We start from the raw sequence: 15079 nt of genomic DNA on the forward strand, positions 1-15079 counted from the left end.
CAATGTTTGACATCAGTAACGCACTGGATGAGATCATTCACTGGGTTAAGGTGGTTGGCAGAAACAGATGTATAACAGTGTGTCGTCAGCATAGGAGTGATATGATATGTTGTATTGTTGAATGACGGACCCAAGTGGGAGCATATACAAATTAAACAGTAGAGGACCAAGAATTGATCCTTGAGGGACTCCATATGGAATTCTGACTTCATCTGATTCAAAGTTACCAACAGAAACAGAAAAAGATCTACCAGTAAGGTAAGAAGAAAACCAGTTAAGAACAGTGCCTCTAAGACATAAACAGCGTTCAAGGCGCTGAAGAAGAATAACATGATCAACCTTATCGAAAGCTGCACTGAGGTCAAGAAGTACCAGAACAGAAACTTCATGGTCATCTCTGAACTCTGACCAGGGCAGTTTCTGTACTGTGGTCAACTCTAAAACCAGACTGGTAAACATCAAATAAATTGTTATGTGACAGATACATGTGTAATTGTTGATATACAACCTTTTAAAGACTTTTCCCCAGACATGGTAGGTTTGAGATTGGTCTATAGTTCTCAAGGACAAACGGATCTAGATTGCTCTTTTTTAACAATGATGTTACTATAGTATGTTTGAGAGCTGTGGGGAAGATTCCAGAGAGTAGAGAGGCATTCAAGGACATCATCTACCAAACAGTTGAGAACACTTTTAAACATCTTGGTAGGCATTGCACGACAATGACAGAAAACTACTGTCACACGTTTAACTGTGGAAGTTTTCACAACAGACATCAGAGACTTTTACATAAATATGTTTCACAAGATCCTCCTGCACATCTTCTCAGTTAATTACACAGAACAGTGGTTGCACCATAGAAACACACACACACACACACACACACACACACACACACACACACACACACACACACACACAGATCTGAAGTCTAAAGGCCAACACACATCAGGTGCATCAATGTACAGTACAGACAGGAAGTCAGACTTTACAAGCTCTTTTCTGGACACAAGTAGGCTACTGGTGGAGTCCTGAGGATTAATATCTGCAGTTAGAAAACAAATAAAGATGTGACAACTTACAAAATAATTAGACAAAAATCAGAAGGGGCAATTAATTCTTTTAAAAAAGATCTGATGATACAAGACTGGAACAAAGTCTATGTGGAAGATGTAGACGAAGCTTATGACACAAACACAGATCCGATTTTCATCCTCCAAAAAAGAGCCATAAGAATCGTAAATAAAACCACTTACAGAGAACCAACAAACCCACTCTTCATCAAACTAAATGCACTGAAATTTAAGGACCTGGTTGATTTCAAAACTATTCAAATCATGTACAGAGTAAAAAATCAGCAGTTACCAAACTGAATCCAAAGATTGTTTCAAATGAGGGAAAGTAAATATGATTTCAGAGGAATATGTATGTTCAAGAAACAGTGAGGACTAATGCAAAACTTCATTGTATCACAACAAAGGGAGTTAATCTATAGAACAACTGTAGTGAAGAAATGAAAACATGTACAACATTAAGTAAGTTGAAACAAATCTTTAAAAATAACATATTGAACAGATATAGAATGAATGAAGATAGAGCTTGACTGGAATAATATGATTTGGTACAGAGTGTCTTTTTGACTTGTGTTGTTTTTGTTTGTTGTTATTGTTTCTATGCAAGTTATATTTATTCTCTTGTGTTGTTCTGAATGTTTTTTTCAGCTTTGACTTGATTGATGAAGTAAATTAAAAAAAATAAAGTAAAAAAAGGGGGTAGGACTAGAAAAGTTCTCTACTTCATCTTACACCCCCTTCGAACATTGAAAGGTTATTATTTGTGTGAGTTACTGAAATTTTGCTGTTATTTTTTTAAAAATCAGTGTTTCTCCGACGCTGTTCAGTGGACACAGGATGTAAGGAGGGGCTGCGAGCCGAACTGCTGCTAACGTTTGCTCAGCTTGTTACTATGACAACTCAAGATCCAGACGATGACTAAAATCCTTCATCTGGTTAAAAGATTCAGTTAAAAACGACCAAGATCTAAAACGTTCTTTGTTAAAGTGTGGCTTAAAACTGAATAAAGGTGAATTTATGACCTATGATGAGTGTTGAAAGCTCCACTCTAAGTGGCCGAGATGAACGCTCAAACCTACCTCTGACTACATTATTTAATTATAATTGGTGATAAGTCAAAACACCATGTCTTACACCATTTGTGCAGAACTTGCACAAGTTTTTACTGAATTACATCTGAACTTTCAAGTGAAACTAAACAAACCTGAGGCCCAAGGAGAAGCTGCGGTTTATTGCAGCGAGGAGACATCCCTAAATTTAACCTCAAACGTAAAAAAATAGAAGTTTCAAATGTTCCATGGAATGTGTTGTAAGTGACAATCAAAGAAAAGTTACTGATTTGTGCAAAGTCATAAGACATCAGCATGTAGCTGGTAGATGTTCTGGATATGGATGTAGGAATGTAAGAAGGGGGAGATGTATTGATATAAAAAGAAGAGCCAAGAGAGACGGGGGTCTCTCTTTTTGGGTCGCCACTTGAGGTCCTTTTGTCAGTTTGCCTTTTTGACTCTTTAACTTTTTACTCAAGCTTTTATGTTTTACTTTTTGTATTTTATGTTACTCATTTTTGGAGAAAACAAATAAAACTGGCGTGTTAGATACCTCAGACGTCCCTGCTGGTGCTCACCATTCCCATTATGACATCATCATGACATCATCCTCCTCTGGCGTCGATCAGGGCGACGACACAAACTGAAATCTGACATTTTTGGATTTAATTTGAGTTTTTCGAGCAGAACTTTTTACTTTTTGTATTTTATGTTATTCATTTTTGGAGAAAACAAATAAAACTGGTTAGTATTTTTATACACTCCAACCATAGTTCCTGTCTTTGCTCATCTCTGAGGTCTTTATAATGAAATTTGCTAAGGATAAACATGCAATGTTTTTTAATTAACAGAATTGTAAAGATTTAGATGTAATAATTGATATGATAAGATGTGACAGAGTTCAGAATCAGGTTGAACGGTTTATTATAGTTTAATTGGCTAAACTGTTAGGGCCAGGACATCGAAGCCCTCGACCATCAGGGTGGGCCTCCTCCAGTGATGACCTGTTAGAGGCCATCTTGGAGGACTTTCAAACCTCCAACACCTATTTGCACCGATACACTTTGTTGCGACCCTGCTGTCAGGTATTCCTGAGTAAATAGGCCCGTTTAGAGAGGTTCAGTGACAGCTGGTGATTATAGAAGCCAGGCTGAACTCTGGTTCCCTAAACAAGGCGAGGATGGTCTTCTGTGTAGATTTTGGGAACACGTTCGATACCTCGGTCAGAGGTAGAGGACAGCCGTCTGCCGGTGCCTTATCCACATCGGCAGGGGGTATCGGTTATCTGAAGGCAGAAACCATTACACCAGCATATTATCTTGTACATGTATACTCTTTGGTAGACGTCATTGTGGCGGACAACAACAACAGTGCTGCATGACACATATACTACATATACTCTTTGGTAGAGGGGGTATGACGCCATCGACAGGCGACCAAATGAAACGGACTGTAACTTAGTGGCTGACTGCACTCTGTCCAGTCTCATCCTCACTGTCTCGGGCTGCGTTGCGGACGTTACTCCGGTGTCTTCGCCCTCACTACAGACACACGCCTGCGGCTGTTACATCCAGACCCTCTCTGGCGCTTTTCAGCACACAAGTGAGTAACGTTGACACTGAACTCCAATGACATAAATGACACATTAATATAACAATGACTGACAATGGATCACTTGTTAACTACTCATTTAAGTTTTTACTGAAATAAGTCCACATTTACCTACAAAATAGGTTCTGAATTAAGCAGTGGCTCCTAGCGTTATTTTATTTTTGAAATAAATGGTAAATGGTAAATGGACTGTACTTGTATAGCACCTTTCTAGTCTTCCAAGCACTCAAAGTGTTTTTTACACTACGAGTCACATTCACCCATTCATATGCTGAATGGGTACGGGGCTGCCATGTAAGGTCCCAACCTGCCCATCAGAGGAAATGTAATCATTCACACACTGATGGAACAGCCATCAGGAGCAATTCGGGCTTCAGTATCTTGCCCAAGGACACATCCACATGCGGACTGGAATCGGGAAACGAACCGCCGATCTTCCGATTAGCGGATGACCGCCCAAAATATCATCCATGTTGCTTGTCTTACACTTAGAAACGAGGCCTATTTTAAATTGTATATTTTTTATGGGAGTTCGGCATGAGTGTTGTTGAGTTCAGAGGCTCCGACTGTTCAGTTTCAGTAGTTTCAGCGCCTTCAGTGGACACACCCCCAGCGTTTCAGAGATCAGAACACTGCTTGTTTTTCCACAATTTTGAAACCTAGTTTTAGAAACTTGGTGATTTTTTTAATCAGTCAAATTTGGCTGGTGGTTAATAATCTTTCACATTTTTCTGTGGTTTGAAAAACTGAACAAGGCCTCAAGTATAATGATGGTTATCAGGACAACCTCCTTCAGCCTCCTACTACTTTAGAAATAAACATGATTTTAACATGAACCGCTGTTGTGGCAGAAAGAGGTGGACAACAGAGGAATCAGATGGTCGAGACACAGGTTTCAGATGGGGAATCTCTTTTATTTCACAACGGCTCACCAGACAACGTAGACAGAGAAACATTACAGAACGTGACATGCCTTTTATACTGAAGACAGGCTGTGTGTGTGTATGTGTTCAAGTTGCGTGACAAGTCTCATACTGTTTAGCAGACTTTTTGGCTATCCTAAATTCTAAAGAAGAATGGGACATTTCTCAATTTCACTTAACTTTAGAATTTTAACCAAATTTGAGTGGGCATCTCTGCACTTTGTGTGTGTGGTATTCCGCCTCTTTCCCAATATCTCCAGATGTCTCCTGTTTTGGTTCGGTGGACTGACATGTTTGGCATTGGTACAGGTCACCGTGACCTGGCACTCATTCTCCTACACCACTTCAAAGGTTTGAGTTTGAATGAAAGTAAACACAGGAACTAACCTCCTGTAGTAGCATTATGGCTAACTACATGCAGGGCAGTTTGCAAGTCGGTTTGTTTTTATGTGTAAACATAGAGAAGCAGCAACTTTGAAGATGAAATAAAATGGTTCATGTCTGCAAGTTTCCAAATTGCAAGGATAAAATGACAAGATACACACTGTGCAGTTTTAATGGACTAACGTTACCGCTGTTTCATCCAGCCAGCCTCGCTCTTTTCTTCCAGTTGATTTTGTGGAGGTGAAACCATCTGCAGGATGCAAATTTACGAATCCTACTATTGCGAAGGCATCACCTGCCCTACTCTGCCTCTGATTGGCTTACCCTGATATTCTTACCCTAACCCTAACCAATCTCATTCCTCATGCCTAAACCTAACCAAAACAACCAACGAAGGCAACGAGTACTAGCCAATCAGAGGCAGAGTAGGGCGGCTCATGCCTTCGCCATAGTAGGATTCATAAATTTGCCTCCTGGACGACAATATTGACAAACGCTGTAAATCCATATGTAGTAGTTACACAGTCTGGCAGCAGCAGGTCCGACTGCAGAGGAGAGCAGTGACCGCAGGAACAGCAGCAGTTTCTCCCAGGTAACCGTTACTGTACGTTGTTTTAGTTTCCTTACAGTCAGTCAGCCTCATACATGTGAACACACCAGTGTGTTTGGATGAATATGTGATGTGTGTGGTTCGGTTCACTCAGACTCAGACTCAAACTTTTGAAGTGCTTCATGTAAACTCTGTTTACTCCTGACAGTAGAATAAGCCACTATGAACCTATATAAAGGCCCAGTCATTCAAAAACAAAAATACTGTGATACAAATGTTTGGTCCTACCGCCCAGCACTAGTTAGCAACAAGTAAAAAGCAGTGTAAACATTAGCTGGAATGATCAGAGAACTAGTCGGCACCCAAATACAAGATTCATTGAAAGATTATTACATTACTTTTGGATAAATTCATGAGGCATCTTCTGCATAGTGCAGAATAAACTGTTGTAGTTTGCAAAGAATGCAGCCAAACCAAAGGTGAAGACCTGAAGTCCCACAAGCACTTGACCTTCAACAGACGACATCCCTTCCCTCCGCTTCATTATGTCCCCTGAAACTCAACCACATGTACCCATCATGTCTTACTGTGCAAAGACTGGCAATGTGAGGTTTATATTAAACACTGATATTACCTTGGACAATAAAGCCAGCTGGTATCACAGGACATTCAACATCAGTGGCTGTAGCACAAGCCTGCAAAATAAAACTGAACTGTAACATTCTGCACCTACAGTAGCATTTATTTTAGAATATGCAGCAGCTCATAGCTTTGCCTAAATAACACCAAGCTGAAACAGAGGATCCCAAAGCAAAAATACCAAAACATACTGAGCCAGTTAAAAGTGAACCAGCATTTATAGAGGTTAAACACACGGGATCACTTTTATTTATAATGATAGATTACTTCACCACCAGTCTGCTCACTACTGCTGTAAGATGGCTTTAACATCAATAATACTGTCACAATAACTGATAAAACCCAATAATTACAAACTTGATCAGCCACATATCACTACAAGTCCTTCTCAGTGACTCACTTATACATTTGCAAACCACAGACGGCTGCAGTTTGGTGAAAACTTCAATAACACAAAACTACTGTCACACATTTAACTGTGGAAGTTTTCACAACAGACATCAGAGACTTTTACATAAATATGTTTCACAAGATCTTCCTGCACATCTTCTCAGTTAATTACACAGAACAGTGGTTGCACCATAGAAACACACACACACACACACACACACACGCACACACACGCACACACACACACACACACACACAAACACACACACACACACACACACACACACACGTCCCTCCTGTCCAATCCTGTCGCTCCTCGTCTGTATAAAGGTTCGTCTCTCAGACGGAGCTTTCATGTTCGAGCCATGGTCTTCCTGTGGATCCTCTCCTGCTTCGCCTTCGCCGGCGCCGCCTACGGTAAGACAGCTGAGGGAGTGAAGCATGCTGGGTAGACTGAGCTGCTTGTTTTTAATTTACAACTATTATATTTATGTATAGATTTCATATTTAGCGGCTCTGGGTGGGCGGCCATCATCTACCGACCGGTTGAGAGGAGAGAGAGAACAATGCAAGTTCCACATAGAGATGTATAGTAATAATAATGGTAATAATCATAATAAGACTAATAATAATAATTGTAGCAGTGGGTTTTGAGCAGCTCTGGAGGCAGAAATACCTGCAGAAAGCAACAGGAGGAGAGAGGAGAGAGACAGCTTACAGCTCCTGGTATTCCCAGGAGGTCTCCCATCCAAGTACTAACCAGGCCCCATCCTGCTCAGCTTCCCACATCACAAGAGATCCCACGTGTGCAGGGTGGTGAGGCCGTAAGACTTTATGAAGATAAAATGATTTTTATAAGTGACTGAAGATAACTGGACACAGTCTGAGATTGATCCGTGTTTATTGGCTGATCACTTTAAAAGTATTGATCTTATTAACAATCGTTTCTTACTGAAAATGTGACTCGAGGTGTTTTGTGTCGTCTGTTCGCAAAGATCAGGAACAAACTTCCTGACTCATGTTGTTGTTAATGATGTCTTTATGATGATGTCATTATGATGATGTCATTATGATGATTTCACCAGGTTGCGGCACTCCCGCCATTCCCCCCGACATCAGCGGTTACACGGATATCGTGAACGGCAAGGAGGCGAAGCCTCACTCCTGGCCCTGGCAGGTGTCCCTGCAGGTACACACACACACACACACACACACACACACACACACACACACACACACACACACACAAATGAGTTGTATTCATGAACATGTGGTTGTTTCAGGAAAACAGTGGTTGCCACCACTGCGGAGGCTCCCTCATCAACGAGAACTGGGTGGTAACCGCTGCTCACTGTTCCGTCAGGTAAACACCAACAATCTTTAACCTTTAACCTTTAACCCTCACCTGTCCTGTCAACCAATGTTTAAATGCAACTTTAAACTTTATAAATGTTTAAATAAAGACAGTTTGACAGCTGAACTCAATCTGCTGCTCAGTTAAACCTGCTGTATGATCAGTGTTCCGCTTCTGAATATGAGCTTCAGCCAGCAGCTGACATTAGGCTCCGCCTCCTGTTGCTCAGGTGATTTTTTATTGGCCGTTTTCATTCACATGTTTTTCCGCAGGGAGTCTCACCTTGTGGTTCTCGGAGCACATGACCTCCGCTCCTCCACCGAGGACGTCCAGGTGATCGGGGTCGGCAAGGTGAGCAACAAGCAGCAGGACTTCATCATGTCTCGTGAGCTCCTGCGTGTTCACCAGCTAATGATGTAATTTCCTGTCAGATGTTCCCACACCCCGAATACAACAAAACCAGTCGCTGGAACAATGACATCCAGCTCATCAAGCTGGCCAGCCCCGCCCAGATAAACACGCATGTTTCCCCCGTGTGCGTGGCCGAAACCAGAGACAACTTCCCTGCAGGCACAATGTGCATGGCCACCGGCTGGGGCAAGACCAGCGGCAACGGTGACTTTATTATTATTATTATTATTATTATTAGTGTCTCACTACTTTAAACAGAACTAAAGTAGCTGAAGTGACTTTCACCTTTGTGAAACCTGAAATCTGTTCGTTGCTGCTCACGACTTTAATTTTGGCTGATCAAGCTGCTTCCTTCTGTTGAATGCAAAAAGGCTTGAACCCCCAAATTGCGACTTGCAGCTATATTTATTATTATTATTATTATTATTATTATTATTATTATTATCCATTAAGGGGGGTGTTAACACAGGAAACATGGCATGCTTTGACCACTGGGGGCAGTATAGACATCAGTGTGATGTGTTGATGTGTTGCAGGTAACATGGCCACCCGGCTGCAGCAGGCAGCCCTCCCCCTGCTGACCGATAGTAAGTGCCGTCGATTCACCGTCCCTATCACCTCCAATATGATCTGTGCCGGAGCCAACGGAATCTCCGGCTGCAACGTGGGTGCTGCACACTAACCACCAACAAGCATATTAGCAACATGTTGGAAGATAGACATGCTAACACGTACCTATCAGCTACGCATGTTATTTGTTTGTTTGTGTGCTTATTTTGTGTGTGTGTTTGTTTTCAGGGTGACGCTGGAGGTCCTCTGGTCTGTCAGAAGGCTGGTGCCTGGACTCTGGTTGGTATCATGTCCTTTGTAGGTAAAGGCTGCAATACCATGCTGCCTACTGTGTACGCCCGCGTCACAGCACTGCGCACCTGGATAGACCATACCATCGCTGCCAACTGAGAGAGTTTCACTTACTCAAAATGAAGTTCAGCTAGCTTAGCTTAGCATTAAGACTGGAAGGAGGAGAAAACAGCAAGCTTAGCTTAGCATCATACTGCAAGTAGGGGAAAACAGCTATCTTAGCTTAGCATAGGAGTGGAAGCAGGGGGAAACAGTTAGCTTAGCTTAGCATAAAGACAAACAGACCACATGTCAAAAGTTTATTAAAGTAAGACGTCACCAGGAAAGTGACTTTATTTTTATTCTACAGAAATCTGAAAGGCTTTCTCTGCTGAAGCAATTATAAATAAATAAACCTATAAAAATGTATTTTCTTTGTTTTAACGAGACATTTACAGTTTGTGTTTTCCCTTTAATAAAGCATCAATCTTATTACTGCATCTCTTTCCGTCTCTTTACTGATCCCCATGAAGGTTGTTCCACTCCTCTTGAATCAATGATATTAATGATCTAATTTAATCTACAGGTTGTAATATTATCATTTCATCAGTAATAGTTGTTCTCAGCTGGAGTTGAAGTGCAGTTAAATGTGGAATCCTGATCTTTTCTAAACATGTAATCTGAGCTGTCAATCACTCCCAGAATGCACCTGGAGATTCAGTCCAGCTGACTGGATGAGCTGCTGTCTTTCACATTTAATACCACAGTCATAAACTCAATGTGCTTAAAAACAAAAATAAAGGTAAAGATCATACATGTCAAAACCGTTTAACTTTACATTAACAATACATATATAAAACATGCAACATAAAAACAATCAAAATAAGGAGATTTTTAAACATCAACATACAAGACAACAAATATAATTAGAGGGTTAGAAGGAATTACAATAAAGAGAGTAGGATAAGAAGGTATCATTATTATTAAAAAGTAATAACAATAATAATACTGATTCTAAAATGAAGGTTTTGCCCGTTAACCACACACTTTAAACATAACTAAAGCTTGTGAAAAAAGATGTTTTTAGTCTGCTTTTAAAAGAAGACACGGTTGTAGCAGACCTGAGTTCATGTGGTAGAGAATTCCAGAGAGTAAGATCATAATGACTGAAGGCACCATGAGCTGATTTAGAGTTTATTCTCGGTATAGTGAGGAGACCTTTACTTGATGATCTCAGGTGTCTGTCTGGTGTGTATTCAGTGAGCATGTCAGTGATGTAAGAGGGAGCCAAGCCGTGCATAGTTTTTAGAAAAAAGGAACATTTTTAAATTAAATTCTTTGTCTTACTGGGAGCCAGTGAAGACACGTTAAAATAGGAGTGATGTGTTCACACCTTTTGGTTTTAGTTAATACTCTGTCTGCAGCATTCTGAATAAGCTGGAGTGTATTAAGTTCTTTGCCAGTCCAGCAAAAAGTGCATTACAGTAATCTAGTCCACTGGAAATAAATGCATGAATCAACTTTTCAGAATCTGCCTGTGATAGGAAAGCTCTAACTTTAGATATATTTCTAAGATGATAAAAATCAGTCTGAGAGATATTAGATATGTGCTTCTAAAAGTTGAGAGCATCTAAAATCACATCCAAGTTTTTGACATGCTCACAGGGTTTTACCGACAGGGGAGTTAACAAAGAGTGAATCTGGTGCCTCAAAGCCTTCAGACCTGCTAAAAGAATCTCTGTTTTGTTTTCATTTAGCTGTCAGTAATATTTAGCCATCCAATGTTTGACATCAGTAACGCACTGGATGAGATCATTCACTGGGTTAAGGTGGTTGGCAGAAACAGATGTATAACAGTGTGTCGTCAGCATAGGAGTGATATGATATGTTGTATTGTTGAATGATGGACCCAAGTGGGAGCATATACAAATTAAACAGTAGAGGACCAAGAATTGATCCTTGAGGGACTCCATATGGAATTCTGACTTCATCTGATTCAAAGTTACCAACAGAAACAGAAAAAGATCTACCAGTAAGGTAAGAAGAAAACCAGTTAAGAACAGTGCCTCTGAGACATAAACAGCGTTCAAGGCGCTGAAGAAGAATAACATGATCAACCTTATCGAAAGCTGCACTGAGGTCAAGAAGTACCAGAACAGAAACTTCATGGTTATCTCTGAACTCTGACCAGGGCAGTTTCTGTACTGTGGTCAACTCTAAAACCAGAGCATGTTCTTTTTATTGCCTCTTCATTGGATTCTTCATTGTCTGCAGTTACTACAAGATTCAGCTGCTTGTCTTCTAACTGGTAAAAAAAACATCATCAAATAACACCAGTATTGGCCTCTCTCCTCTGGCCTTCTGTCCATTTTAGGATTGATTTTATAATTTTATTGCTGGCTTTTAAGGTTTTAAATGGGCTGGCAACACCTTATCTAGCAGAACTCCTGTATCATCATACTCCAGTTAGAGCACTGAGGTCAACCAACCAGATGTTCTTGGATGTTCTGAGATTCAGGCACAAGAACAGAGGTGACTGAGCCTTTGTGGTGGCTGCTCCTAATCTCTGGAACAGCTTACCTATTCATGTGAGGACTGCTCAGACCCTAGAAACCTTAAAGTCATTGCTGAAGACCCTCCTCTTCTCACTGCCTTTCAATTCAGGTTGAGCTTGACACTTTGACTTCATCTTCTATTGAGCCAGAATTCTTTAATTATAATTATTATTATTATGTCTATTGTACAGTGTGTACATTGTGTGCTCTTTCATTTCTATTTGTTATTTACTTTTATATTTATTTATTTTTGCTATTTTAAGCTTGTTCTGCACTTTTGTCAGTTCTTTTAAATGTGCTATACAAATAAAGTTTGATTTGACTTGACATTGACCCCTCACAGAGGTATATGGACAGAGTAACACGTGATGAGAGAGGAAACAGGAATAAAGTAGACGACCACGCCAGCAGTTGAAATCAAACATGGGACAAATACAATAAAATTAATTCATTAATTAAAAAACAGACACATATACAATTTAAAAGGATCGATTATTCATTTAACAAACTTGGTAACTCATTTAAAGAGAAAGGAAAAGTAATAATACTCTACTATTATTACTATTATTATTATTATATTTGGTGTTTTATATATGATGTATATTTAGGTTTAGTGAATATACTTTACATTATCTAACATCAGTAAAATACTTGAACAATATTCTGACAGTAAAGTGATATTTCAGGGTTGAATAAACTGATCTGCTTGACTTAAATCAGTATTATTGATGATGTCTTCTATTGTTGAAGTGGCTTAATGAGTTCACCACCATCACTTCATAGTGGTTAGACATGCTGTCCCACTGCAACATGTCCAGTTAGAAACACAAGAGGACGCCACTGAAGCTCTGAACACTTTATTTATCACTGCCACACAGTCAGCACACACTTTCAACTGAAGTGGAGAGAATAAAAAGTATAAAATAATGATCTAAGCTGGTAGCATTATATACATATATAACAAGCACCAACATGGTAATAACCTGTGAGACATTATAATCTAATATCAATAAACATGACGCATCCTCCTCCACACTGTATTAGACTATTGACACTGAACCATTCCACAGTCAACACTGCCCTCTGCTGGGCTCAAAGTAGCAGCATTTCTGCCACCTGTTGACCTGCGTACATTTGCAGTGACTGTCCTCTACAAGCCTACAGCTGAGCTGTTTCATCACAGCTTCTATTATTCAACAGGACTGTACACAAAAATAAAGCAGGTCATCAACATTATCATTATTACCATTATTCTGTAATGTCAGAGACTCTGGACAGGACACACTTTCACTTTAATATCATACTGATATCATGTGATAGATAAATATATTAACTGTTTATTATTAAAATATTAAAAAATGCACAGCAGGGTTCACAACTTCTGTCAACATCTGACTTTTTCTTCTTTTTCTTTCCTTTTTAAGTAGAGGTGGATATTGAATTATTATTTTTTTTAAATTGTACGTTAATTAGAAATAAGAGAAAATAAGTTACAATAGGTTAATACATCACCCCAAATATGAATATACATCACCCTAAATATTAATATAAATCACTCCAAATATTAATATAAATGACCCCAAATATGTAACAATGGCAGATAATATTTATATAATCCTACACTAACTTACACTTAGTGTAGGAAATGTAGGATTACAGCTGGATGTGATGTTTGTTTGCTGCTGCAGGACGACTCTACTGTTTGATATTTCACATGAAAACCAATAAATTCCTGTTTGATTTATTCCAATTAAACCCCTGATTATTCTCCTGGGCAGCGTGGTGCGTTCACTGTCTGTGGGCAGTTTGAGGGCTTCTGTTGGAGGTGATTGTTGAATATTGTACAGAAGAAAACGTGATGCTGTTTCCCCTCAAATAAACTCTAGTGACCGCTCTGCATCGTGCCGCCTCTTCTTCTTCTGCTGGTCTTCATGTAGAGCTCTGTTTCTCACACAGTAACTAAGTACATTTACTCAAGTGCTCTACTTAAAGGCATACTACGCAGGATTAGTCAGTTGTGTAAACACAACATTCAAAGTCGGCACCTCCTCCCCGGCTCAACAGCACCAGAGAGAGAGAGAGACAGAGAGAGAGAGAGAGAGAGAGAGAAAGAGAGAGAGGGGGAGAGGGAGGGAGGGAGAGAGAGGGAGGGAGAAAGAGGGACACAGAGAGAGAGACAGAGAGAGAGAGAGAGAGAGAGGGACAGAGAGAGAGAGAGAGAAAGAGAGAGAGGGGGAGAGGGAGGGAGGGAGAGAGAGGGAGGGAGAAAGAGGGAGACAGAGAGAGAGAGAGAGAGAGAGAGAGAGAGAGGGAGGGAGAGGGAGGGAGAGGGAGAGGGAGGGAGAGAGAGAGCGAGAGAGAGAGAGGGAGAGAGAGAGGGAGAGAGAGAGGGAGAGGGAGAGGGAGAGAGGGAGAGGGAGAGAGAGAGGGAGAGAGAGCACCCAGAAGTGTCCTGAACAGCAAAATAATCAGAAAATAAGAAAATACAGGCAGAGGAAGATCCGTTTCTTTGAGTTGCAGTAAACAGAGGTCACTGTTTGGGACAAGAACTTAAGATTGTGAGACTGATTCATTGATTAAATTGAACAAGGGTTAGTGCTCCCTCCTGGCACTAACAAATCCTAACCAAAAAGGAGGTGGTGCCCCCAATAACAAGTTAATTCAATGATAAATTGCAGTGCAGGTAGACGTCACCAGACTTCCCAGAGAACTGGAACATGTTGAAGGAGAAGTAGTTGGACATTTCCAGTCCGTTGGCCTCCACCTTCACCGTCTGGTCAGCAGAGTTGGAACAGCTGCTCAGAAACAAGAAAACACACCAGATGTTAGAGGCTGCATCAGCATCCCCAGAATCACAGATTCCCCTGAACGTCTCGTCTGCGTTTGACTCAGTCTGAACTCACTGCGAGTCTCTCTGCTGAGAGTTTATGACAGTTTCCATTATATTGACTCTGACTCTGATTCTGCTTATCGATTCTTGTTCTTATTATTCTTTATTTTTGCACATTAAGAAACACAACTAAAAAAAGGTTAACGATTTGATGTGTACACAACTTGTTTAACTTTACATTACTCATACAGTATTGTTGCACAGTAAATGGGTGCTCAGAAAACATACTTTATTATGCAAGTGTCTGCTGTGGTATGATCCTCTCCCTCCATGTACAACACTAATACTGGTGAAATTTCACTGCTGGTATGTGTGACATTGCAGAAAACAAACCAGAGTGTGTAATGTGAGCTGTGTGAAGTGAGTCAAGAGTGAGAAAGTTTTTGTGACCACTTTCTTGTTTTGTACAA

General features: G+C 40.3%; 1 protein-coding gene across 2 annotated transcripts; it reads left to right on the forward strand.

Annotated features, from left to right (window-relative positions):
* The first annotated feature begins 3612 nt into the window (after window positions 1–3612).
* On the forward strand, window positions 3613–9719 carry LOC121906793 (chymotrypsinogen 2-like). Of its 2 annotated transcripts, none has more exons than XM_042425909.1 (8): window positions 3613–3724; window positions 6950–7036; window positions 7705–7808; window positions 7903–7982; window positions 8246–8324; window positions 8405–8588; window positions 8921–9048; window positions 9183–9719. In XM_042425909.1, exons 2-8 carry the CDS (start codon window positions 6985–6987, stop codon window positions 9342–9344), a joined length of 789 nt encoding a protein of 262 aa, XP_042281843.1. In that variant the 5' UTR covers window positions 3613–3724; window positions 6950–6984; the 3' UTR covers window positions 9345–9719. The 2 variants fall into 2 exon arrangements, with proteins under 2 accessions (XP_042281843.1, XP_042281842.1); XM_042425908.1 differs by lacking the exon at window positions 3613–3724 and adding an exon at window positions 5512–5632.
* Window positions 9720–15079: the final 5360 nt, after the last annotated feature.

This window comes from Thunnus maccoyii, chromosome 11, assembly GCF_910596095.1.
Source record: "Thunnus maccoyii chromosome 11, fThuMac1.1, whole genome shotgun sequence".
NCBI classification, from domain to species: Eukaryota; Metazoa; Chordata; class Actinopteri; order Scombriformes; family Scombridae; genus Thunnus; species Thunnus maccoyii.